This window comes from Podarcis tiliguerta (assembly GCF_965153285.1).
Source record: "Podarcis tiliguerta genome assembly, chromosome: 2".
NCBI lineage: Eukaryota > Metazoa > Chordata > Lepidosauria > Squamata > Lacertidae > Podarcis > Podarcis tiliguerta.
In genome coordinates this window covers 41,817,691-41,845,690 of record NC_139535.1, presented here as the reverse complement: position 1 = coordinate 41,845,690, position 28,000 = coordinate 41,817,691, and the positions used below count along the sequence as shown (strand labels likewise).

At 40.8% G+C, this 28,000-nt stretch overlaps 1 protein-coding gene across 1 annotated transcript; it reads right to left on the bottom strand.

Moving 5' to 3' along the window:
* Nucleotides 1-47: 47 nt before the first annotated feature.
* Nucleotides 48-26,568, bottom strand: DENND6A (DENN domain containing 6A). Its single transcript, XM_083419865.1, has 20 exons — nucleotides 26,150-26,568; nucleotides 22,235-22,273; nucleotides 22,115-22,157; nucleotides 18,162-18,274; nucleotides 16,967-17,047; nucleotides 15,723-15,828; nucleotides 15,320-15,399; nucleotides 14,434-14,496; nucleotides 12,886-12,941; nucleotides 11,939-12,061; nucleotides 10,012-10,107; nucleotides 8,965-9,059; nucleotides 8,000-8,065; nucleotides 7,841-7,905; nucleotides 7,618-7,707; nucleotides 7,332-7,385; nucleotides 7,141-7,250; nucleotides 5,971-6,073; nucleotides 5,262-5,336; nucleotides 48-3,637 (listed from the first exon to the last, which is right to left on the bottom strand). Exons 1-20 carry the CDS (start codon nucleotides 26,342-26,344, stop codon nucleotides 3,512-3,514), a joined length of 1,779 nt encoding a protein of 592 aa, XP_083275991.1. The 5' UTR covers nucleotides 26,345-26,568; the 3' UTR covers nucleotides 48-3,511.
* Nucleotides 26,569-28,000: the final 1,432 nt, after the last annotated feature.

Here is a 28,000-nt window from a genome sequence, read left to right as displayed (position 1 = left end):
ATACATGTTTTTATTTCATGTGGTTTACTGAATAAACACGGACAAAGTTTCTGTAAAAGTGAAATTTATTTGCCTTAAAAAAATACATTTAGAAAATAAGCTAATGTAGCTAGTTCCAATATACTATGCAATGCTTCAGTTAATGAAGATTTAATGGCCGTATTTTAAAAATGCTACTTAGTTGTGCAAAACAGTGAGTTAAATATTAATGCAATAGTGGCATAATTGTCGAAGTCCTCTTTTATACCTGTTATTCTCAACTTCTGATTTGGAATTCATGTAAGTGAATATTAAAAATACATCTCCTTAAAAATACAGAGGGTAGTGTATAGCTAAAATTAAAGACTCTAAACAATGGTACAAAATGTCATAGAAAGGCAGTCTTTCTCCTACAACGGGCCTGAAATAAATGAATAAAATGTGTTGGAGTATTGATCATCATTAAATCTTGACCCAGCTGTTGCATTTCTGCTCCTAATGGTAACATACCACAATATGCTGGTACATGTTAGAATTGGTATAACATTCTTGGAAGGTTCCTCCAAGTCCTATTTCATAAGAGTTAGCAAACTCCTATGTTCTTGTGTTCAAAAAAAAGTTATGCATCTAGCAAGAATAATTTATTACAATGAGAAATGGCTCATTATGCATGTATTTATAGTATATACATTAACTCTCTTCAGGTATTCTATTTCTCTGTAAAAGTAAGTTGAGTGGAGAGAAATGCACTAAATGTGTACTACCCAGAAGCTGGGAGCCTCCAGTACTTGTGAAAGGTCTCAAGATTTTTGAACCCCCAATTTAAAATCACACAGGAAGCATCCACAAACCCAGAAGGGCTCCCAGCTTCAGAAGTTTGTTCTCCAGCTCATGGAGGTTGAACTTAGCATACTTGTCCACACTTGTCTGTTGCTTTTACCTGTGGACAGAATACTTGAAGGTTATTGTTATAGCAGGGAATCACAAAAGGCTTCCCTAGAGAAACAGGAGATTAAAATCAGCCTCTTCTTACATAACCACATTCTTTGAAGGCAGTTAAAATTAAGTATTATGACATGATAGCAAAGCACCTAATGCACTTAACAGAATTGGGACGGACATTGATTTGATGCAAGTTAGTATTCCTGTTGCTATTCAACTGACATACTTTGGTGTAAACGATCATCACCCCAACCCACCAAGGGCAATCCACACACACAAAGCGGTTTTTGCACATGATCAGCCCCGTGTGTGCATAATGGTGCTGGAAAAGATAAAGCCCTAACGTGGGGCCGGGGAGGTGAGGTAGCTCTCTCTAACCACCACCATACAAAGAAGGCTGCGGCTGTCCTCAAGGCACTCTCATCTCCCCATTCGTGCGTGGGCATGAGGAAATAAGAGGCATTTAGTTCAGCAGCCTGGTCTATGTGCAACAAACTCCGCAACACATTCAATGTGTATTTTCTGGAATGGCCATTATGCAAAGTTTCTGTTAATCAACCTTTGCCATTTTAATCTTTGTGCCACAATTTAAAATTTAGACTTATGTTAGGAAGCTTAAGACTTTAGACAAGAAGCACCCACTTAATTTTAATTGTGTTTTTTTTTTAAGGAGGGCACCACTAGTTTTATATTCTAGAAACAGATCTGTGACCTGATAGGTAGTAAATTCACTATTACACACTGTAATCTCAAGTCATTTGATTCAGATGTCTCAGAGCTGATGTGAGAGGGAGGAAAATCACAAGTCTGTGTGCTCCTCTTCCCTGGGCTTCCATGTTCCTTTCCATAGTTTAAAATAAGCTTGAGCTGCTGTAATATCTGAACTGCATAGACTATGGTTACCTCTAATCACACTGCCTCAAAACTAAGAATGAATCGGGTTTCAGTCCTGGGTGGGGACACAATCGAAGTGGATTGAAAAAGCAATGTTTAGTTTCAGTTTTGTTGTTTAAAAAGCTCAATTCCCCACCTGTTTTTTTTCAAATGTGAAATTCAGTTTTAAAAATGTAAATATGAAGTCTAAAATACCAACTAGGTTAATATTAAATAACCTCAATATAAGCTCGTTGGCTCTAAAAGTTACACTGTAAACTGAATATATTCATATACCATACCAGATCCATTGAATTAAAGGAGGCTTTTCTATGTATGAACTAATTGGATAATTTATCAGATATTAATATTTACATTCCACCTACACTTTGCCAAGTTACTTCTGTTGTATCAGTCATGGGCATTTCAGTTTTGATTGCTACTTTTGTTTGATTCTGTGAGGCTAGGGCTTGGCAAAAGCATAGCGAAGCAGAAAGGAGCAACGCTGGAGAGAAGAGAAGACAATTGTCCAGTGTTCAGTTTCCTATACTCCCAAACTTAACCTCACAAACTGTCATGGGTGCCAAGTGCAAGAAAGAATCTACATGCAAATATTTTAAAAGGTTGAAGAAGGAAAGCACACAAAATATATGTAGTGAGGCAAAAGGCCTGGTTACAAGAATGAAACAGTATAAATACTAATTTAGTTATTAATTAGTAGGGCCCCAGTGGTGAGATTTGCACCATTATTTAGGAAATAATAAGATTTATCCATGAGAATGATTTAAACCAGCCTTTTTTTCTTGCTGATTTAAACTGGGATTTGTACTGCCTTGATTTAAAATCAATACACCCTGCAAACTATGATAAGCAGTAACCCGAGTTTTCCCAGTTGAAATACTGGAGCAGGCTCCAATTATTGTAATTAGGAATGTGGGGAGAATATACATGGACCTAACAGAAGGAAAATGGAGGAGTGTCCAAGACTACAGGGATGATCCCAATTGTTAAACCAGTGTGAGAGCCAGGGTGGTGTACTAGTGGTTAGTAATGGACTAGGACTGGAAAAACCTGGGGTCAAATGTTCACTCAGCAATGACTCTCACTGACCCTCAAGCAGTCACTATCTTTCAGCCCAGTCTACTTCAAAAGGTTGCTGTGAGGGTAATAGCGTGGGGAATCATATACAGCTCATTGTAGGAAAGGCAGGATATAAATTGAATAAATGAATTCAGGTTTGGCCATCAGCTCTGTAATAACTGAACTGAATTATAATATTTAGTAGACTAGCATTTGAGATCTTAAGAGGAAGTAAAATATCAAGACGAAGTTCTCACTGGACAGCTACTAGTTATTCCATTAAGTGTGATAGTCATTGAAACCAACAGGAATATTGCTTCCCCTGAGTTTAATACAATTGGGCAGATCACCACCCATTTAAGAAGCTCTGCAGTGTCTGCACTGCATTGTGGAAGTTTAAGATGCATGCAGATGTTCAGTAAGAGCACTTAATTTTAAACGTATGCAAAAATAAAAATAAAAAAATCACTTCCTTCCATATTCAAGTTGAACCTAAGGGGCTGCTTAAAAAGTTTTAAGTATTAACACGGTCTGTTTCCAGTACCATATACTTTGCATGTCCACTGTTCTTTGCAAGTGCCTTTACACCTTTCAAATGTGCGATCTGGTACATATGGCTGCATAAAAGTCCAGTTAGTCACGTTGAGCCCGTTTTGATGAGTATACCCTGTAAATCTTCTGGCAGTGCAAGAATAATTGAATCAATGTGCATCTGTAACTTTTCCACAGTGCCTGGTTTCACAGGTAAGTTTTCTCCATCGGCCTATAACCACAGAAATTGCAATTAAAAACCCATGGTCATCTTAAAAGAATTCATAAGAAGTCAGCATTTATGAAAACAAGCATGACAGAAGGATCAGGAAAATACACACATTGGCGAAATATTAGTGCAAGCATCCAAAAAGAGACATGAAGTGGCTCATGTGTAACTGAGACTAAAAGGGCCTCAGTACATTCAGGATTCATACAAACTGAGCTCACTGTAGCTGGAACCTTCTCTTGGGACATACCCTTGGCTGCCATCTGTTGATTTGGCTTTTTGTTTACAGATAAGCTTTCATTATTCTTCCAGTTTTTAAAGGAGAATTTGCATATAGAAGGTCACAGGTTCAATCCCTGGCATGTCCAGGTAGGGCTAGGGAAAGATTCCTCTGAAATGCTGCAGAACCACGGCTGGTCAGTGTGCTAGACAGACCAATGAGCTAGACAGACCAATGGTCCGACTTGACATAAGGAAATTTCCTATGTTCTTATTTAAAATCAACCTTTGGTTGAAGTGGTCTCTCACACTGAACAGAAGTGATAGCAGATTTAAATAACATTTAATGGAAAACACAGCTACCAAGTATTCTCTAAGAATGTTTGTAAATGCAGTTCTCTTCAGTAACTACATGCGACCACCAGAGGGATTTACTATCAAGAAAGCATATTCTGCAAGCAACTTTCTTCAATCTCAAGTAAAGCTGCAGGTAGGGAAATGTTGGAAGTATAGTAATGATGTACCTTTATAATGCAAGCTACCAAAGGAATGGCTACCTAGATCTGCTGGAAAGCAACAAGTGTGCCCATGGAGAACATGCAAGGAAGCCGCCTCAAAAAGGGGGGCTTAAGTAGACACATGACAAACCCAGCAATAAAAAGGGAGTAACAGTGCGAAATAAGAGAGAGAATGAACCTAGGATATGGACTATTGCAACCCACATCCTTCCAGTCTAGCCAAGAAACTCAGCAGAGAAAGCTCAACCTGCTACCTCCCACCCTTTTCTGGTCAGGAGTGGAAAGCATGCACAGTAAACGATAGCTGTGTGCTGGATTTCCCTAGAATCACTTTGGCTGCTGTGCAGGTTTTCATCTGATAAGAAGAGGAAGAACATTCACGTTAAATGTTTTCTGACAGAGGGGGTTGTAGTATCTTAATTATAAGCTATTTCCATTGCCCAGTTAAGACAGAAGTCAAGTAAGACTAGCTCTTCCCATAGGACTGAGAATCTGCTCTAGAGGTCTCCTGAGTATCCTTTGTGATTAAAGATGAAGAATTATGTTGGGCCTTTAGAGAGGCTTGATAATCATGCTCTGTAGCTTTCTCCTTTCTCCTAGAGAAACCAAATAATGGAGCTTCTTTAAAATCACTACTCTTCCCCCTAATAATAGTACTCAAAAAATGAGGCGATTGAGCATTCCAGCAGGTCTTAGGGACAGGTCCAGTACGACAAGAACAAGTTAAGCAATGAGACTGTGGGGGAGATGGAAACCTCTCATTAGTGAATTCAAGCTCTGATGGAGTAGATGATACTTGACTAGACTAGTAAGAATGAAACATAACACAAAGTACTGATAATGGACGAATAGTACGTTGAACACATTTACCCACCAATTTGTCTACCTACCACTTTATCCTTTAATTTCAAAACTAAATCCACTGTTTCCACTTCAGTATGCTTCTGACTCCAGAAAAGCAAATCCTATCAGAAGAAAATGTTCAAAAATCAGATTCAGTTAATTTCTTTACAATGAAAGCACGGGGGGGGGGGGGGGCTTTTATCATTGGAGCTTTAGGAAATGTCTTAAATGCCCACTTTATTGAGTGTTAGCCCCTGTACCTAAGGCAGTGCTGATCTCCCAAGGGTCCCTTGACTTTGGATAGAATTTCAGAGGGCACAAAGAACTCAAGTTAGAAGACAGCAGCTGAAAAGACCCAATGTACATAAGGGAGAATATGCATAGCCCTTTGGATCCCAGCCATTAACAAATGCTACTCTAATCAGGGCTCATCCACACTTCCTCTTGTTCCACTACTTTCCCCCAGGGGAAGCTGCTCCTTAGTGCTCCATCGGAGCAAACAGGTATTTGGGTTTTCTCCAGCTTGCTGTTTGCTCATAATTTAGAGCTAAATAGTAGGTTTTTCCTGGGAAAGGAGTAGGGCAAGGGGAAAACTGCTTGGGGCCCATGCTTTCTAGGCACAGGGCAAATGAAAAGTGTGGAAATGCCCTCACTGGCCATACCATTTAAATTGGGTTTTCAAGGACAAATTATGCTTTTTATTTCTACAGAGAAGACAAGGAAGAAAAAGCTTAAAGCGAAGCAGTTTTTCCTGACCTCATTACTTAGCGCTTCTAAGTGCAATGCCTCCAGCTTCTGTGTCATTTCTTTCCGCCGAGTCCTGAACCAGCCGTCAAAGTTGTACGATTTCAAAAAATGCCTTTAAGACAAAGGGGAAATTAGTTCTACTAGTGGAACAAGGTGACACTCCGAAATCAAAGTTACAAGATTGCTCTGCCAAGCATATGGCTAGAGGTTGACATAACGTACTTTCAAAAAGCTTTCGACAAGGTATTTCGCTAAAGACTCCTGAGTGAGGTTAACAGTTATGGAATAAGAGGAGCGGTTCACTTATGGATCAGGTGTTGGTGAAGTAGGCAGCAGAGAGTAGGTTTAAATGGACACTTCTCTGAATGCGGGAGTGTTATTGGGTTGTTGTTTTTATTCTGATTTATATGTTGTTATGTTTTCTGTGAACCGCCCTGAGACCTCCGGGTACAGGGTGGTATATAAACTCAATAAATAATAATAATGTAGAAAGTGGAGTCCCCAAAAGGACCTCTCCAAACTGAGTGAATTGGGGGTAAAATAACAAATGTAACACAATGTAAACAAGTGTAAAATGATGCACAGCACTACAACAAATTTTTTCACATACTGTATATGCTCAGGGGTTCTGAAATGGTGGTGATTTACCAGCAACAACACCTTGGGGTTGACCCAGCAGTTGGGAAAAAAAGATTAAATCCATGCTATATCATGCATCTATCACTATCATAATGCCATTATACAAATTTATAGTGTGACCACACTTGGAATACTGTATACTATTCTTCTTGCTTCAGCTCAAAAAGGTTTCTTTATTATTTCATTTATAAACTGCTTCCCACAAAACAAGCAATTTAAAAACAAACAATACATAAGGCTTTGTACATCAGTACTAACACTTTGAACTTAGCCTGGTAGCCAACTGTTGATCAATTAGTCATGAAAATCCACTGATATATAAGACTCTACTAATGTGAACAACAAGTTAAACATATTTATAAATTCCTGTAAGAGAAAAGGGGCAACAACCATGACATTATTTTACAAAGTAGTTCAATCAGCATTAGAGGCAAGGGTTGTTTGTTGTTGTTTTGCTGCTTCCAAAATATTTTTAACATGAAATTTGGATGTCTCTCAGGCTGTAATCTTAGCAATAGTCAAGGTATAAAACAGAATTACCTGTAGAGTCCTATCCAGTCTCCTTTTAATCTAGAGGTGAGCTGAGGCCCTGCTTTCTCAAGAGTTTTCATAAATTCCTCTTGGTTGAATGGCTTCAACTGTGGCGGGCTCTATGAGAGAAACACAGCTATAAGCACAGAAGCCGGCAGCTATTCACAAAATGAATATTTAGGTTATCAATGAATTTTCACCTTCCAAGGTGATATGCTCTTTTGCAGAGGCATCAGGCTTGCTACGTATCGTTCCTAGAACAACAAATAGATGCAAAAATAATGATGTTGAATCTCTGCGTTTGGCAAATCCATATTATTACATTTCTTAAGCATTTTCTGATGGCTGTTCAAAAGCTGGCCTCAGAACCCACTGTGACTACTCTTCAGATTATTAACTTTATTTTAGCTTCTTAAAGGTTTAGATTACAAAGCCTTGGTTATGTTCATTGTTCAGTATAGAAGTGTCATAGACATAGCAGCTTACTAGAGGAATAATGAAGCTCTGGGTCAGTTCCAAAAAATAACGACGAAGGATTATGCTTTGAGCTTCTCCGGGACGCTTCTGCTGTACTCCCTAAAAAAGGCAATCACAGTAAACGAGGAGAACCTCAAGCTATAGCAATACACTGTTGATAAGGGTATCTAATATTTAACAGACTTGATACTATGAGTGCATTCATATAGTTCAACTACAAGTCTAAAATTACCTTTTGTAACTGCTTGATGATTTCTTCATCTCTGTTCAAGTATGACTTGTAAGATGTATAAACACCTATGGGGGGAAAAACAATCACCATGGGATTGTCCTCTGGTTTTGGCCCATAACAATATTCTGCAAATAGTAGGTTATAGTGATGAAACATTACCAGGCTTAGAATCCAAAGTCTTTAAGTTCTTTAGCTTTTTCACTTTCACCTGCTTTGGTACTTCACCTGCCAAAATGAAGGAAGAGACACTGTGAGTATAATCACTCAGATACTAAGATCTGAAGAGCCCTGGGCATGTTCATCCAAGAGGTTGTTGCACATCTTTTGGTGTAACCATGTAAAACATAAGTTTAATACAATTTTGTAAACGGCCAAGCTTACAAAATATTTTCATAGATGAAAACATATTTATTCAGCTTCATGCAGAGTTTTGTTGGTTTAAATGTACACTTCATCACATTTCAAAAAAGTTGGAAATACGTTATGAAAGATAGTACAGTGGTGCCCCGCAAGACGAATGCCTCGCAAGACGGAAAACCCGCTAGATGAAAGGGTTTTCCGTTTTTCGATGCGCTTCGCAGGACGAATTTCCCTATGGGCTTGCTTCGCAAGACGAAAACATCTTGCGAGTCTTGCGATTTTTTTTCGTTCCCCACCCCCTTTTTCTAAGCCGCTAAACCGCTAATAGCCTTTTAGCAGCTAATCCGCTAATCCCTTAAGCCTTTAATAGCCGCTAATAGCCGCTAAACCGCTAATAGCGCTAATCCGCTAATAGGGTTGCTTCGCAAGACGAAAAAACCGCTAGACGAAGAGACTCGCAGAACGAATTAATTTCGTCTTGTGAGGCACCACTGTACTTTGCATATTTTTTTCCTATCACTACTTATACCTATTCCAGTTCAGTTTTTGCAAAGTCTAATCTATAAAGTGACTTGAGTCAACCTGAAGAGGCAAAACCAGCCTGTAGATTTTCATTAAATCGAAACCACCTCTCTACTTCTTAACAATAATGCCCCTATTATTTCATATTTTGTTCACATTTAACTAAGCTAAAGGAGGAAAGACAGTAACTTGTAATACTCTGTACACTGCAGAAGAAATCTTCAGTCAATTAAAAAAATTACCTGACAGTTTAAGATCTCCTATTCGGATGATGTGTGGCCAGTGTTGCAGAGTTTTAGCAAAAAATGGATTCGTCACTCCTAATATGACAGAAGGCCTGAAATATGGAAGATTATCAATAAGATCAATAACCTCTGCATAGATTTAAAGTAACCACATTCCAGAGAAGCAGTCTGGATAGTCTGTTGTAGAAAACACCAATATTAGCCTCGTGATGAACTGAAGACTAAGGCTTGGATCTACAGTAGCCTTTCCATGAAGAGGAAAGCTCCTTTCATTGGTGCAAGGGGGAAGAGGAAGGACTAATTAATTAATTTTCATTAATTTCAATAGGTCTATTCTGCGTAAAACTAGTTGAATGTCACCCATACATAGGAATTCTGGTATACCATATAGGGTATTCTTTTCAAAGCAGGTCCCTAACTGCAAATTTATTTATTTAAAATATATACAATCATTTGACAATCATTAACAGTAATCAACAAAGCTGCTAAAGGGGGAAAAAACCCTTCAGGTCCACAATGTTCTACAAGAAAATATGACATAATGTAAAATTACAATACTTCTTTTAAAAAAGAAAGACAAAACATACTTGAATCTTTTTTTATGGGATGACATTACTTTCTTGACAATATTGTGTTAAGGGGCAACCTGTTTTCCCAGAATTTATTTCTAGAGTCCTTTGCAATTCTCACTCTTAGGTGTTATTTTTCCTATTATTACCATATAAGATCTTACTAGATTTAAGAAATGTTTATTCTGACTAGGAGGATGTCTTGACAGTCCTGTAATCAGACTTTGTATTACTACAAGTTGAAACTCTATATACTGGAATATATCAAAACATCAGTTGCTTTCTATTTTCCATCTCTCAACACAAGACTCCATTAAAACAGTTGACTGTGGCCTGCACTGTTAGAAAACTGAAGGGCAGGGCTTTTGTTAAAGTTTCCTAGGCTAAGGTCCCTACTCTACATGGATCCTTTAAAGTCAAGAGTTATGATTAAATGATGAGTCTAAATATCAAAACTATAATCCATTTTACTTACGGGGTCTGAGTACGAGTGGTATATTCTTTGAATTCACTGTCATGTATTGTAAAATAAGGCCTAAAATCACTATAGTACTTCAGAGGTGAGATACAGCTGTGAAACAGACACACAGAAGAAAAGTGTGTGAGTGGAAAGAGAGAGATTATTATAAATTTACTCTATAAATTATCAATTGGAGACAGGGTCTTTTCCATGATTTTGGAACATCCCCTACCCAGGGATGTCAGCTTGGTGTTGACATTGTCCATTAGATGAAAAAAAAGAAACTCTCTTGGGTTCTTACAGATAAATTTTGCTACATTGTTGCTATTTTACTACTGTCTTTCAAAATACATGCTACTGAACTGTTACCCTTATCCTAATAGAGAACATATTTTCCAAATGTAGATCCTTATGTGGCCAAAATAGCATACTAGTTAGAAGTATCAGCAGACTAAATGAGTGCTGGGGGGAAGGGATGAATGGAGTGTCAAAGAAAAAAGCACAGCTGGTTCGCTGAAACCCTGAACAGGAACTCTCCACACTAAAACATTTTGTCCTGAGTCCCACTTGCTATTAATTTGATTCTATTTTCGAAGTGTTTGCAAGCTGCTTCGAACACTTCGCTTATTTTATACACTTCACTTATTTTAAAGTGAAGTACAGTGGTACCTCTGGTTACTCATGCTTCTGGTTACACACGCTTCAGGTTATGAACTCTGCTAACCCGGAAGTAGCTGCTCCTGGTTGCAAACTTTGCCCCAGGATGTGAGCAGAAATCGTGCACCAGAGGGAGACCCCATTAGCGAAAGCACACCTCAGGTTAAGAACAGTTTCAGGTTAAGAACAGACCTCCGGAACGAATTAAGTTCGTAACCAGAGGTACCACTGTACTTTAAAATAAATGTATTTGTTTAAAATTAAAAAGACATCAACAGAATTTTTAGGGGATTAACTCCAAGTCTCCACCACTTGAAGTTATGGTAATCTGTCCTATTGGTTTCAGAGAGGCTTAAGCCCCGGTACATGGGGTCAGTTCCATCGAATACTGGTGGTGAAACACAACCCATGTCCTTCTGACATTCAATTGTGTCTATCCACAGGGAGAACACATTTCTGCTTGCACAACAGTACTTCCTTCCTCATGTAGACACCTCCAATGCCCCATAAATCTGGTCTGGAGGGTTGGGGAATGCTCAAGAAGAAGAGTTTGGATTTGATATCCCGCCTTTCACTCCCCTTCAGGAGTCTCAAAGCGGCTAACATTCTCCTTTCCCTTCCTCCCCCACAACAAACACTCTGTGAGGTGAGTGGGGCTGAGAGACTTCAAAGAAGCATGACTGGCCCAAGGTCACCCAGCAGCTGCATGTGGAGGAGCGGAAACACGAACCCGGTTCCCCAGATTATGAGACTACCGCTCTTAACCACTACACCACTTTGGGGGCACACATGGAGGAAAGTCCAGCACTTCCAATCACACAATGTTGGATATCACTCATTATTTTGTAGCATTTGAGAATATTAACTTCTCAGAAAAAAATCACTGTAATTATTATTTAATCCACATTCCATGCTTAAAAGATAATGCAAATTACATCAGCTTGTGCAAGTAGGGTAGCAGGTGTTTCCTGAAGTTTTGGGGTTTGCACAATTTGTGGTTTTCTTTTAAGTGCCTTGGAAAACAAGAACCATTCTGGGTCACTAAAAAGGCAGAGGGTGAGGCTGGAAGCTCTGCGAAGACTCTTCTCAGACTATCAGCAATACCCCTCCCCCCAAAAGTATTACGGTTTTGCATGCTTTTCAAAACTTTTCTTCAGTTTCGCAGGGGTGTTGTCATTTTTAATGAAAACCAAGCCATTCCTAGGATTCTGCTAGAGCCTTCACATTCTGTGACTCATGGTGAGATCACAGTCATGCAGCTTTTTCGACTCCTCCATATGTTTACCTTACAAGTGCCAAAACGGTTTCTGAAGACTCCGATGGTGATGGTGCCATGACAACAAGCGGTTCCCCTAACAACACGAGCTCCCATAGCATCTGGATGTGAAAGAACACTGGCAAGAAACATCTGAAACAGATTTACAAGAATAGTCTTTTCTTCTTCTTCATTTTCTCTCTAGTTATAGCAGAGAGAACGGGAGCAAAGAAAAAGAAAAGCAAAAAAGAGAGGCGGGGAGAAACATGCAACTGAAAATGTGACCTTGGCTCACAACCATCTTGAGAGTCTTAGATATGCCTGGCCGTTGAGGCTTATTGAAGGGTGTAAAAAGTGAGGGACAGGAAAGCCGCAAATATGAAGTGTGGATAGATCTACAGCCAGAGGCCATACAACTACAGCTGTCCAGCTTTGGCCAGGTTATGTGGTGGCCAAATACATAATTATTACACTGTGTTGCACCTGCTATAAAGAGAGCATAAAGGTGCTAAGATATTTGGACAGGGCTGCAGTAGCGTGGCCCAGCGGCAAGAAGAATATGCGTACTTTCTCCCTTTACACTCTTGCAAACTGTATCCCTGAGAAATGGCAGAGTTTATATTAAAGGAGTAATGAAAATCTGTGTTCTCAATGCACTCAACAGAGAGACTGAGAGCACCAACATAACATGTCTCCTCAGAAATAAGCCCCACCGGATTAAATGAGACTTACTCCCAGGTAAGTGTATACATATTTGTAGGCATATTAATAATACAGTTAAATTAATTGCCATGCCACAACGTTTATAAACAATCCCTCCTTTTGTATGCTCTAGATTACCAACAACGCCTTGCTTATGCTCAATATCCATTTGCTAGGCAGTGATTAAAACCCAGAGTGTTTGAAACTCTCTTTGATGGGGTATGACAGCTTCAGGACTTCAGAAAGATTAAGCCAATATGCCTTTCAGTTTTTACCTGAAGAGATCAACTTCATGGACAGTAGGCAACGCAATGGAGACCTGTGTGTCTGTCTAAAAGCAAAACAAAAAGCTTTTGGTCAAATTAGCAGCAGATCATGCAATAAAAGGCCGGGTGTACTGTGCTACTTTTAAAATGATGATGAACTCTCTTACTAAGTATATCACAAAAGTCTTGATTGGCCCTGCTCTCTTATGGCTGCTGTCTTAAGCTTTCCTCACCTACCCACCCGCTCCCAGCCAGCAGGGCTTTATGGAGCATCAGGGACCCTGCTACATCCACAGTCTACCATTCATGGCAGCTTGGAAGGAAGGCATGGGGCAGGCAGCAAGAACATTGTGCCAGCCTGGAGCACGATAGCAGGTAGCTTGGCCCAGACCCACTCCATTTGGGGGCTTTGGCTGGCTCCCACTGGAAATTCCCACCTAAATGTTCAGTGGCTAGCAGGAGGCTTAGCCAGGAGAGCTGGGCAGAAAGATACCGCTGCTCATTCCATCCTCCCAATCTGAAGTAAAGGGGGGGGGTTTGGACTTCTCTGCCTGTTGCCTACAGTGACTAACATTCTCAGAGTTACTTTTTTCTCAGTGAATATTTCAATTGATACCCTGAACGGGGTTTCACAACTGCTGCTTGCTGGGTCAACATTTTCAATGGGCTATCTACTTATAACCCCAAGGTTTCGTTATTGGTCATTCGCCACCAGTTTCATGAACTGGTGTTCCATATGTTCCATGAACGTATATATGTGCAATTAACATTTTTAAAATCCAGTGTACATCACTTTATACTTGCTTACACTGTATTTTATTTGCCATTTTATGGCCTACCCACACAGTTTGGAGAGATCCTTCTAGAACTCTCCACAATACCCTTTTGGTTTAACTACCCTGAACAATTTGGTATTGTCAGCAAACATGGTTACCTCAACTACTCACCCCTCATTCTACATCATTACAGCTCTGGTAGAAAAGCACACCTTACTTTTCTAAAGTAGGCTACTTCCTGCACACATCTCTCTTATCTCCCATCCAGGCATGCCAAAGGCCTTCTCAGAGGTCAATGAAACTTTTGAGCAAGGGGGGAAAAACCAACAGGGCCAGGGAGGAGTATGGGAAGAGTCATAACAGCCAGATAGGGAGGCTTAGAGGGCCTCAATTAGCCACTGGCTACAGACCAAGGTCTACAGACCAAGCCTGTGCTGGAGGGATGATATGTTAATATATGAATTTTATGTTTTAAAGGGGCTTCAAATAACTTCTTAAGGTATTAAGGATTAAATTAAGACACAGGGCTTGGAGGCAAGCTGTACTATGCTTCAGTTTTAACAGACAGAAAAGCTTATGGAATCTAATCTCTGTTTGCAAAAAATGTTTGTGCAGATTTCCCCTTTCCAATTCCTACGCTACAGTTTTGTACTTGCAACTCTACAGCTAGTCCTCATTTACAGAACACACATTCCCTTATACTTAAGGTCTGGAAATAACATTTGAAAGTCTGCCCCTTGTTTTGATGGAGTATTTAAGTGGCAGGTGAACCATTTACTACCTGCTGTGTGGACTGTAATACTTGGGTTGTTCCAGGATTGTCGTGGCAGGTAGGAATCCGCACCTTAGGAAACAGATATTATATGCTTCATTTATTATTAAGAATAATACAAATAACCTAATATGCTAAACTGACAAGTTAATAGAGGCATCAGCCACTTCTGAAAGCAATACTTAGCTAGAATTATATTGGTACAAATATTTATTATTAATGTTTTTTATTCAATTTTGATATGACCCCTCAACCAAGGATCACAAGGTGGTTTACAATATAAAAACACAAAAATGTGTAGCATTGTAACAAACAAACTAAAATATTCTTCCCTAAAAACCATTGTGTCAATCTCAACATCCCAACCTATGGGTACTAGCCCTGTGAACATCTGAAGTCTTCAAAGAAATTATGCAAAGAACAAACAGGGAGACATACTGAAGCCACTATTAATTACTTAAGAGCAATAACAGAGATGTTAATTTTAAAAAACACAGAAGTAAATTAAGTAAATACTAACACAATGTCCATTTCATGAGTGCAGCCACAGGCCTCATGTAAATAAATACTCTTCAGTAATATGGATTTCAATAGGTCAGTGTAAATTGCATGTTTAAATTACTCCAACTGAAATAATCCAGCTTCAGGAGAATAAAGAAACACATGCTGACAAGTCTAAATATGATGGGGAAAATTCAAGTTCTAGAATACCAGAATTTTCATACCTATCCCTTCTATTCAAATACACCCTCTGCTCCTACCCATTATGTGAACCTCACAAGCATAAAATCAACGCAAACATACAGGGACTACGGTTTTGAATGTTCATTGCATTGTTACAAAGCCACAGCATGAATTCATACAGCAAACAAGAAGGGAAGAGGCTCAGCATTACCTTCATTACAATGCCCATAATAGGCAAATGTAAGGTTTTTCCTGGGACTGGTGGTGGCCATCGATCAATATCGCTACAAGCTGAAAAATAATAATAAAGCAATAGGATTTCCATGTAACAACAAACCCTCCCTTAACAAATATCTCTTAAGATTTGTGGTTTATGAGACCTACCAACAACCCACCCTGACCAAGGCTACAGCTTCTGTCATGCCATATGGCTTCTCAGCCGGCAAACTGGCAACCCACACATGAATAAACACCTTCCAACCTACTGATCTTCTCGGCTGCATCCCCCCCCCCCCCATCTGAATGTCATATATTCATAGTGCACTGCAACTTTAAAAGGTCCCCAGAACAGCACAAATGTGCAGTTAACTGTAATTTGCAACAATATTACCAACCTGCTTCCAAGAAAGGTTCGTTTTTTTCAAAATATTCAGGTGCAATTTTTCCAAGCACAGTGTGAAAAATGTGGCTATAAGGCAGCTTGCTGATCAGAACCAAGGACTAGTACAGGAGAAAGAAAATAATCTGAAATTAATCTTTCCTCAAGCCAGTACTGGTATTTAGAGTTATAAATTAAGCATCAGTTCCTCACTAAATACTTATAATGCCTATAATTAGCTGTTATTTTTTATTCTGCTACAAGCAGTAACATTGTTCCTAACCTACATGATGCACCTATTATGTGACAATGTCTTAAATGCAGAGAAAGTCCATGGGGCAAACTGGGAAGACTGTGATTTTGAGCAAAGCATCAGCAGGGATGGGTGCTAATCTCTCCCTGTTTACCAATCCCCCATCAGGGGCGAACAAAGGCTAACCGACACCTGGGGTGGGGCAAACCGCTGGCTGTGCACGCGTTGTGCCACTATGTACGACGCATGAGTGGCGTGGCTACGTACGACGTATGTAGCAGTTTGCTGCCAGCGCCGTCCAAGCACCGTATGGATGGTAGCGGGATCCTATGCTTGCAGCTGCAGCAGTGGCGGAGGGATCCCACCACTGTCCATACGGTGCTCGGGGCGGCGCTGGCGGCAAACCACTACGTACAACGCATGTGCGGCGTCGCTGCATACAGCACATGCGTGCAACACCGCACATGCACTGTATGTAGCGGTTTGCCACTGGTGCCACTCAAAAACCACACGGACAGTGGCAGGATCCTCTGCCCGCGGGGTGTCTTCTTGTCACCCCCCTAGACATGGCACCCAGGGCGCACGCCCCCCCTTGCAATGCCACTGTCCCCCATGTCAAGTTGCAATATCCCCCTGCCCCGTGTTTCCCCCTGGAGGTTCAAGGTTTTTCTACTAACATGCATTTGGAAACTTGTGCATAACTAGATCTAAAAAAGGGAGAGATTAAATATGTTGTTCACTGCATTGGGGGTGGGCGGGCCAAAAAGCAAATATGGAAATAAACCAGATTGTCAACAGTAAATCCAGCGAATCAACTACACAATTTGTAATCCAATGATTCCTTTACTTACTTATCTCCAAGACTGTACATTGGATATATTACTTTGCATTTATGCATGCTGGTTTTAGTCTGAAAATTAACAGCCAAGACTAAGGGCATTCACCTCTCATTCTTAAACATATTATATGATTTCAACAGAACTTATTTCTTTCCAAAACTAGATTACCTTCTGGAAGTAGCCTCTTTTTAAGGTTTTGTCTTGTACTTGTCTGAAATATACATAACCATAATAATATGCAGGATCCTTCTGTAAAGAAACCAAAACCTTTACTGTTTTTAAAAAACAAATACATTCCATAATACTTTATACTTTCTGAGCAATATTTCAACTTTAGGGATGCGTCAATTATGTACAAAAATAAAATGAGAATAAGCCTCCTTCTCATAAGAGAATCAGTTTTCATATTTAATTTTGCTTAATGCTATATATGGCACTGTAAAAATACTTAAGTCTTCAACTCATCTGAATATGAAAGGTAAGAAAATCCATTGTTATAACTTAGAAGCAAATGTTTTCTGAGATTGTTGAAAAAATCTTTGCATAGTTTAGCTATATTTTTATAACTAGGTATCTGAACACAGAAAGGAGGCAAATAAAAGCAAGCCTGCTATGAAATAAAAAATGCCTCCATCTAACTTGGGCTGTGATTCTAACTATATTTAAAATAAAATAAACTTTCAAATAAATATACTAATCATTCAAACTACTGAGATTTAAATTCCCTTAAAGGCTTGAATAGGTTACCAATAGTAAACAGTAATGGTTTACAACTTGGTGTTCCTGGAACCCTCTGCATTTTGCAACCATAGGGGTGTGCTGAATGTATTCTAGGGCATGTATAGGAAACCTATGGCCCTTCAGCCCCAGCCAGCATAACCAATACTCAGAGATAACGGGAGTTGGAGTCCAGCAATGTCTGCAGGATCACAGGTTCCCCATTGCTGCTTTATGGTCAACTGATACACAACTGAATGTTCACCATAGATACTCCTCTGCAATAATCAGGAATCATTTGGCAGACAAACTGACAAAGTAAGGGTTTCCCCAAAACAGAACATTTGAAAACACTGTACATAGGAACACTGAAAACAAATTTCCAAAGGGTGGAAGTATTTGTGGAAGATTAAATATGCTATAATAGTTAATATTTCCATGCCACCAGAAATAATATGTTGATCATTAGAAGTTACATGACTCAGTACACCACCAGCTATTTGCTGAGCGGTGCCTCTTGAAGAACAAGTTTCAGAATGGACCTCACAATTTCATTATGAAGTATCAACGCAATACTTGCTTGCCAGTTACAGAAAAGCACTACAGTATAATGTTTGGCCAAGTGAAGATAAGCTACTTTCCCAACCTTCAAGTAAATGGGTAGGTCTCTGTCAAACTGGTCCAGTAGAGAATGCCATGAAAGCTTTCTGCTAGAAGACTGTCGAAATCTAAAACAAAATTGTGTGTCTCCAAGGCAACCTAAGCCAAAAGGAAATGGGGGGGGGGGAGACACACAAAGTAAATACAATCAATAAATACATTTACTGAAATGTCCCGTCATTTTGTGTCTAACAGCAGCTAGAGTTCATCAGTAGGAGACAGACAAAGGTCTGGTGTAGCTGTGCTGTTTTCTTTTGAAAGACAGAGAGAGCACCCATACTGGGACAGCCGAAGCAGGATGCTGTGCTTCTCCATTAGACTAATATAGCAGCATACTATGGTTTTTGCAAATTCTAACTTTCCTCTCTTGGGAGAAAGAGGGTGCACACACAATACACATGCTTAGTATACACCAAGAATGGGTCCATTCCTGCCTGTCTACAGTAATATGCATTAGAGGTTGAACAGTACTGGAGTTCCTACCATCGCTGTCCAAACCACAGGAAAACGGGGTAATGGTTTGAATAGTTGAAAACGAGTCATGATAAAGCTCCTGTCTTAGTTCAGCAAAGTTTCCACAGGCAGTATTAATGTGGTGTGGCTTCCTGTCCCATTGCCCGGCTTACATTCTGTGCTTAAAGGGAGATCGTCGAGAGCTGCCACGGTATTATTACCTGTTAAAGCAGGGGTGGGCAAACTAAGGTCCGCGGACCGGATCAGGCCCAATTGCCCTCTGGATCCGGCCTGCGGACGGTTCTGGAGTTGCCACTTGGATCGGCGTGATTGCCATTTTTTTCACGATTTCCCCCCTCCTCCCCTCATGCACACAGCACCGGCGCCTCCTCCCTCCCTCTTGCTGGCTTCTTCCTGCCCTGCGGAGGAAGGGGGCTGGGCTTTAATAGGAAGCCTCGCCGCCCACCTGGGGAAAGCTGGCACAGAAAGGAGAGGCACTGGCGCTGGCTCCCAACGGCAGGCAGAGCGGCGGAGAAGGTAGGCAGGGGGAGGGGAGGGCTGGGGGAGAGAGAGAAGCCCCCTCCACCCTGCGCACTCAGCCCGCCCCACCAAAAGGACTGGGGGACAATGAACCGGCCCCCTAGCAAAAAGGTTTGCTGACCCCTGTGTTAAAGCAACTAAACTTGCACTCTCTGCAGCAACTAGGAAGCACCATATTTAAATCCATGCAATTTAAATCTGTGGATCCAGTGGCACGGGGAAATTTTACCCGAACAAGGTTTAGGAAATACTAACAAATTTGTATCGCATATGCCAGAGCTGGAGCTATACCAGATATGCCATAATGGAGTAATTACAAATAAAACAGAAGTAGATAAACTGTTTAAACTTCTACAAAAAAACATGATTGTTTCTCCCATCTCTTATTGCCAGTGGCTCAGTATAATGACCATTCTGTTTTCCATGCTCTACACTTCAGAAGCAGAACAAAGAGTATTAAGTACTTGCTGGTTTATATAGTGATAATGCTAAGCTAAACAAGATATTGATTAAGAACTGCAAGGATATATATACACTATCTTAGTACAAGAGCTGGACTTTGAACTATTTATCCAATGGGCTGGGCAATCTTTGGGGCATGTGTATAGGCATTTTAAAAAAAAATACATTTGATTATTTTTTTTTAATATTCAGAAAAAAGCTACGGGACAACAAAAATGTACACATAAGGGTAAAAGCTCATCATTTAAGGTTACAATTATTTACACTACAAATTGATTCCCAAAATTCCATATTCATACTCAAATTTCCATCTCTAAGGTTCTCCAGTTGATATTTAACTGTAACATTAGCTCAATATTAAGAAATTATAGCAGCAGCAAACCAGGCTCTTCCTTCAGTAAAATGCTGATCCAAAACAGGTTATTGTTTTGCTAAAGAGCAATCATAGAGACCTTGATTCTTGGGGTGGGAAATCAACTTTAAAGGGAAACACAAGTTGTAACTAACTGATTTTTGTTGCAATGCTGGTATAAAAAGCTGTAGCTAATAATGTGTCTTGAAAGAAGTATTCAACAATAAATTGAATAGGAGAGTTACATGTAATTTGATCAAGATTCCCCAGAACATTGTTAATGCAGTATCATACAAATTGGCTACTACATCACAGGGAACTGATTATCCAATTCTAAGGCAAAAAGCAACTTCAGTGCTTAGAGACTATAAAGAGGAAAACTTTCCATGTGATGGAGTGCAGGATTACACAAGGTGAAATAAAAAACAAAATTATAAAAGTTAATTATTGGTTTGGCCAGGGCCAAAATCATGGAAGGACCTATGCAGGCCAGTGTCTCTCAACCCTTTCCTTTATAAAAAGAAAAGAAAACCAGCTTAGAAAAAAACGACGACAAAATAGGCCTCTAGCCCATTTGCTTAGAAAGAAATAATAGCATAAATGTAGCTAGTAGTATACCAAATTGCTCTCTAAAATAGAAAGCACACATTCGTTGGAATGGTTGTCCATTAGGCAGCGCAGCATGGGGAGGCAGGCTGATGCACAGGCCGGACTATGTTTCCGCCAGATTCACGGCCCATTTCTGCTCATACCTAGGAATTCCAGAGCCATACTCTTTTGCCATCAACGTGCTCTGCCATGTCCTACCACCACACCCAGGGAACCTCCAGACATACGTATATTATGTAACCAAAAACATAAAAAGAAATGTGAGAACTGAATCAACAGTGCTGATTCTGAACAACAATTATGACTAAGGTTGGTGGTACCCGTTTTCATAAAGAAAAAGCAAGTATAATATAGGTGCTGAACATTTTAAAACAAATAAATAAAACAGCCAAACTTAACCACCTCATAATTTAAAAGAATTTATTTCTTTTTGATGTTCCAACATGAAAAGCATGTACAGTAGTCCCCAACTTACGCAGGGCTTATGTTCTGGAGATCGCGCCTAAATCCAAAATCATGTATGGTCAAAACACACTGAGTGCAATGGCAGGCAGGATTGTCAAAGTCATTATTCCCAGAATCTTGCCCCCTTTCCCGTTTATCTCATTTTAAAAATTGCCATAAAGCTGAATGTGCGTAAGTTTCACAAGTGAAATGTGCGTAAGTTGCTGGCTTTCTGTAATGTACTTGTAGATGAGCACCTAGTTATGCAATGGGAGTCTGGAATTGCCCAAAACCAACCACACTGAAAATATCACAGACTATTGCAAAGTGATAAAGGGGGAAAATGCTGTTCACTACTGAGTGCTAATTTTTCAAATCCTATCCATGGGGCATCCAGTTTGAAATGTTTTATTTTGCTTGAATTTACTTTGTTACTTTTTTTAACAAAAAGAAAGATCAGAGCTGAACATGTATTTGATACCTATACATGAGACTGCGTTAATTAATTCATACCTCAAAAGCACTTTAACACTTGCAAATCCTTCTACATACTGGACGTAATCCAGTCAAAGTTAAGCACTTTGAAGTCCCATTGATTTCATTCAGACATTTAAGCAAGTGTTTAAAATCAATGGGACTTCCAAGTGCTTAATTTTGGAGTCCCGTCCACCCTGCCAACAGCAGTACGGAGTTCTACAGTGCAATCGTAACCTTCCACCCCACCTCAGGATGTTGATGGCTGCTTTACCCCGTCATTGAGAGAGCTACCGCTGGCTGTTCAGCTGCTGGTGGCAGCTAGTGGAAAGTCCTGAAATGGGGTAGTGCCACAGCAACTTTGAATCTAAAGGACCCAAAGCCCTGCAGATACCCTGAAGGGCCAGATACTCAGACCCATCAGCTATGCCAGCCTTGATTTGAATTCTCCATGTAGGACAAACAATAAGTGTTTAGTTTTTTCCTATCACATGCACTTAATAAAATTGAACATTAATTAGAACGACAATGGTATTAACAGTACAGTTAACAGAAGCATTTCATTTTTCATATGCGTACAGCATGAATATCTAATAAATAATTACCTGAATTGGAATCTGGGAAAGACAAATAGCAAATATTGGTTTTCTAGGGGAGAAAAATAGAAGTTACATTTTGGCAGGAGAAAAGCGCCATCGTAAATGTATTTTAAAACTTCAACTCACCTCTTTATCTGTAAGTTTTGCATGTTGAGGATGTATTACCTGCAAATGATAAAACTTGCATTGGTCGAGAAAAAGATGGTGCAATCTACCAGCATTACAAATTGTGCAAAGTTATATGCACTAGCATACCTGTGACCACATATTCTCATAAATGGTGGGGTATGCACTTATAGACAGTAGCCCCCATCTAGAGATTTCAAGGTTTATTCACAGCAGCTTTGCATACATCCAATAGATTTTTTCTCTCTTGACCAGTCCCTTCACTTTACACTGCAAACAACATTTGGAAAGTTCAAAATCCAATCCATTACATAAAGGCAGCAACGATATCCAGGGAACATCAGGAACAAACTCCATGCATTTCCCTGCAAACATTTTTGGCCTGTTCATTCCTGCTTATATCATCCATTTTTGTTAATAAATCACAATGCTTTACCTTCCAAGGTACATGGTATTACCTGGAACACAAAGAACTCTTTCCAGCTATTTATAGCTCTGTGCAGATGAGCTGAACCTGTTACACTTATATCCATTTATATCTTATATTATAGCATACTTTCAACTGATAATACATGCTATAGCTCAACTGCAGTTTAGGGATCAGGAATGTGCCAAAGACTCCCCTCTCGCTTACCATTTCCCTCCTTAATTTGCAAGTTGCTCAAGCCATAGCTCTCCATGATCTCGAAAGAAGGCAACGATGGTTAGTGCTATCCTACAAATGCCTTGTAAACCGATTTAAAATAATAGTTATAAATCATTTTTTGGAGGTTACCATTAACCTTTTGCCTGATTCAGCTATCACAGTTAGAGATTGTGTACATTCCAAACCTCCATAGTTTCAAAGACAGTCACTCTAAACTGAACCAAAAAGACCATATTGCATTACAAGATTTCAGTTTACTGATCAGAATAATGGCTTGCAAGCATTTTGTCTTTTGGATGTTCATTAGTTAACATTAGTTCTAGGGAACTTCCAGTCCATGAGCCTAGCTAGACACTCACCTGCCCTAGACCTAATGATTGCAGGGTTTGCAGCCATTCCTGATCAGCTGACTCTCTGTGCCTACAAACCATTGTGCCTTTGCCCATGAAATGTGGTTTCAAAGTGCAATGGCAGAGGAAGCAGAGTTTGCAGGAACTGACCATCAGCTGATCAGGAACATGTGCTAAATTTGTTCCTTTTGCCCACATGGTTTGATTTCAAACAACACAGGCAAAGAAAAAAGCTTCACCTGATGTCAGGTAATTGACAGGTTAGTGGCTGCACCCACCTGTCAAAATTGCCCACAGTGGTTGGGGGAGGTCATCCACTTCCTCAACTCTGCTTACCATACATTATCATTTTAAGGAGTTCAAGATAATGTGCCGGATGTATATAGGCTAGCTAAGGCTAAAAGTGTGTTTGCTTTGGAATTTGTCAGCTTTCAATTCTACAGAGGGATCTAAAAGGATATCAGTATTTAAATGGAAAGTGCCACAGTGCATTTTTAAAATGTTTGAAGAATCTAAAACTTACTTTTGAATACAGCCACAGGTTTACATTTCTGACGTGTGAAACGCATTAATTTAGTTCATTTGAATCACCTATTCCTTCAAGGAGCCAGAGAGACATATATGCAGTTATCACGTTTTAGTAATTTATGATTTCTTAAATATACAATACTACTAGAATTATAGAATTGTAGAGTTGGAAGGGACCCAATCTAGTCCACCACCTGCAAAGCTACTCTTTTTGTTGTTTCTTGCTGTTATTATAGACTTGTTTCAAGGTTAAATAGTGAGCTTCATAGCTGGGCAGGAATACACATCCTGGGTTTTCTAGATTCAAATTTAACACTCCAATGACCATTGCACGCTAATTTTCTCAAGAGGAGACAAACAACTGGAGGTTCTTTCTCTTTCAGCCACTGCTAGCAAGAGGTAAAAAATAAACAAATGAAAATACCCTAAGTTAATTGGTTATTTTGCGGCGGGCGGGGGGGGGGGCGGGGCTGCTATTTGGAACTCGGGACTGTGGTCTATGATCATAAGACACGCACAATTTTGTTAAACTGGATTATCATACTTAATCTATTCCAAATACATTAGAGTTATAGAATCCATTATTTTACAGGATACTCCCCCCCCCCAGAGTAAAATGTTTGGGACCAGCTGTAATCTATTATGTATATCTTAACATGATTGGAGTTCAGAAAACACAAATCACACATAGGAACTAAGTCTTTTATGTGCCCTGTGACACTCCTTACCTCTAAAGATGTGGCAGGATCCGTCCCTACCTTCTTTCAGAAGTCTTTTATCAACTGTACTCTTTAGACAAGCCTTCAGAATATGATTTTTTTTATTTTTAATCAGCCACTATCTACTGATGTTTTATTGATACGTTTCATTATGTTTTATGGATATTTGTAGACTGCTTTTATTGTAGCTGGATAGCACAGCTGGCTACAGCACTGCGCTGATACCACCAAGGTTGCAGGCTTGCTTCCTGTATGGGGCAGCTGCATAGTCCTGCATTGCAGGGAGTTGGACTAGATGATCCTCAGGGTCCCTTCCAACTCTACAATTCTATGATTCTATTTTTTTTATTGTAAGCTGCCTTGATATATTTTATGAACAGTTAAATAATCACCCCCTTAGTTAATCCAAACTGGTGAAGGCCAATGAAAACTGAAGATCAGGGTGCATGTCGATAGATGACAGTGTCTTATGTGCACTGGATATGAACCGAACTCCAACAAAAACTATTGCAGAACAGCCTTGCCCCTCACTTGAGTTAAGATATGGCTTTTACACTTCCCAGGCTCACTGAACGAACACTAATATACCATGATGCTGTGACAACTGTACTGTAGTGGCCCTTTACAATGAAGCTCACAGTGTAATGATCCTCAGCAATGAAGTATAGCCTTGGGCTTATCACCCTCGGCTGCCTTCTCCTAATGCACCCCATCAGTGGAAGCCCAAGGACTTTCACTTGCACAACACAGCCTCCCTTTTCTCTTCCTCCCCCAAAATTGACTGGGTCATGAGAAAAAAGGCACCGGGATCATTCCATCCAGAAAGATGCAATGCTTGTACATGCTGAAGTCCACCCCATGTCTCCCAAGCTTAACTTGCCTCATAGAGCTGTTATCTAATTTTTATGACTGAGTTTTTGGGATAACTGATGAGGAAAATTATAAGACCCAAACATCACAATTAACCTTGTATTTTGCCTCCAGTCACATATTACATTTGATACATGAAAAACAAATCTTGGACTAAAAAGGTACTTGGGAAAGGAATCTGGGCGGAATACAGTAGCTACTTTTCTCAAACAAGCCAATCTTGAAGGAACTTGTAACAAGAGCGCTGTTTTTTATTTTACTGTATTTCTTTTGCTATCACTTTCGTTAATGAAGCAGCCTCCTTTCCCGCTTTCCAAACAACGGAGCCTCTTGGATAAGGAAAGTAGAGGCTCTTGAGAGCAACAGCAGCTGATAAAAGGAGAGCCGCCCAAACTCCGCACATTTCAAAACACGTTACACGCGTCTGCTTTTGCTATTATTACGCGGAGCAAGACCAGCAAACGGGGGGAAAAATAGAGACACCCTCTTCTCGGGAAGCAGCAGTACTATTATCCTGAATAATGCTCCAAAAAAGCGATTAAGAGCCGCTGTATCAACAAAGACAGCCTGGCGCAAAACACAAGAACTGGCGACCGACCCGCAGCGCCCCGGGGAGATGCCGGGAGGGTCTCCACTCCATCCTTGGGGAGCGGCGTTCCCACGACGCGTGTCAGCCCCTGGGCAAAGGAAACGAGCCAGCTCCGCCTTTGCCTGCCCTCCTCCCCACCTGCAGCCAGAACCCGCCGCATCTCTCCTGGTGGGAGGACGGACCGGCGGGCTTCCCCGTCCCTTCCCCGCTCACCTCCACCGCCTGCCCGAGCTCCAGGTCGAAGCCCACCACGCACACGCAGTGCAGCCAGGCCGAGAAGCGGTCCCAAGGCAGCAGCGGCATCAGGCGCCCGCCCGGCGCGCATTCCGGGAGCTCCCGAGCCTCCTCCGGGGAGCCCGCCCGCCTCGCGCTTCCGCCGCCGCCATCGCCCGGCTTCCGCAGGGACATGGCGATTGGCGGCGCCGCACCGAAACGGCCGCCGGCACCCGAGCAGCAGCCGGATTCCCCCTCACTTTCGCCCTAAGCCGCCGTGCAGCCGGTTCTGCCAGAAACCCCGAGGGAGGGCCACGTGACGCGGGTCTCTGGGGCCGCGGCCGCCCCTAACCTCCCCCCCTCCCGCTCCGCTATGGGAACGTCCACAGCAGACCGAGAAGAGGGAGGTGGAAGAGTCCAAACGAGCATCATAGGGGTGGAGACAAGCAGAGGGGAGGAGAATAGCCCTTTGGCGGCCGCAGGGAGGAGGGAGAGTATTTAGTCCGTCTTTGGAGGGGGTGTAGGAAGCTTCTTCAAGGATTTTTTTTTAAAAGCAACCCTCCCAAAGAATATGCTATGTTCACTGGGTTGGTGGTACAGACCCTCAGGGGAAGGAGTTTTCCTACGCATACTTTCAAATCTGCCTTTTCCCCACCCTGAATACGCAGCCATAGAGCGTTCCAGGCGCTTCTCCGGTTATATTTAGCTCAAGGCCCTTTAAAACGGCAACTTTGTTGGCGTAAGGCTGGGAAGCACTTAAGGTCATGACATCTGATCCAGTCCCAGGCACTGAGGCAGGCTTCTCTTCCCCATTCTGGTATTATAGACAAACACAAACACACACACACACACACACGCACACAAACAAACGATTTTGATTTTGCCTTAATGAAGCCAGAATAACTACAGTTCTCTTCTATATTTGCAACCAGGAACATTAAGCAGAATTCTAACTGCATAATTCATGTGCAACCCACATCTGTTTATTTAGGGTACAGTATTTGCTACCTTGCTCTTCTGTTCTCAAAGGGTTTTCCAAAGCAACTTACAAAGGAACTTTCAAAATAACAGCAAACAAAGCTTTTTATTACCCTTTAAGCTTTCTGGGTGGTTTATAAAATACGTTACATCTTTATCTGCAGGAATTGATCCTGAATATATATCGACACCTATATATTTCCCTCCCCAATTTGAAGGTGCAATTTTTAATACTCATGTGGGGATGGGTAAATTCTATCCTTCCCGCTGCTATACTTCTTTTTGATTTGGGATGCATCTATGCAACTGCTATGAACTTTTTTTTCTACACTCCATAAGATCCCTGTCACAGATCTGCACCCAAGCCTAGGGTATCACTGAAATTGTATCTGATCTGGCACCAATGGGAGCTTTTCTCCTGACACAAATAGCAGGCACTAGGATTTGGGATGGGGGCAGAAATTTAACTTTGTTTGCATTTTAGCGAGATACTACCTAATTTGCACTTCTCAAAGCAACATGAGAACCAAAACATAGCCATCCTTCGAAATCTGCACTTCTCTGAATTTTGTGACGTAGAGCTGTCTAGAGTTTCAGACTGAGGTCTCTCCCAAACCAATTTGGAGATGCCTCAGATCGCCTCTCCCCTTATGAACTGACCTGGAAACTGCAATCATCATATGAGGACCTTCTTTGTGTGCCTCCTCCATGAGAGGTCCAGAGGGAGGCAACATGAGAACGAGCCTTTTCTGTGGTGGCTCCCCACTTTGGAATGCTCTCCCCAGGGAGGCTCGCCTAGCACCGTCATTACACATCTTTAGGGACCAGGCAGAAGCATTCCTCTAATCCCATGCCTTTGGCTAATTAAATAAT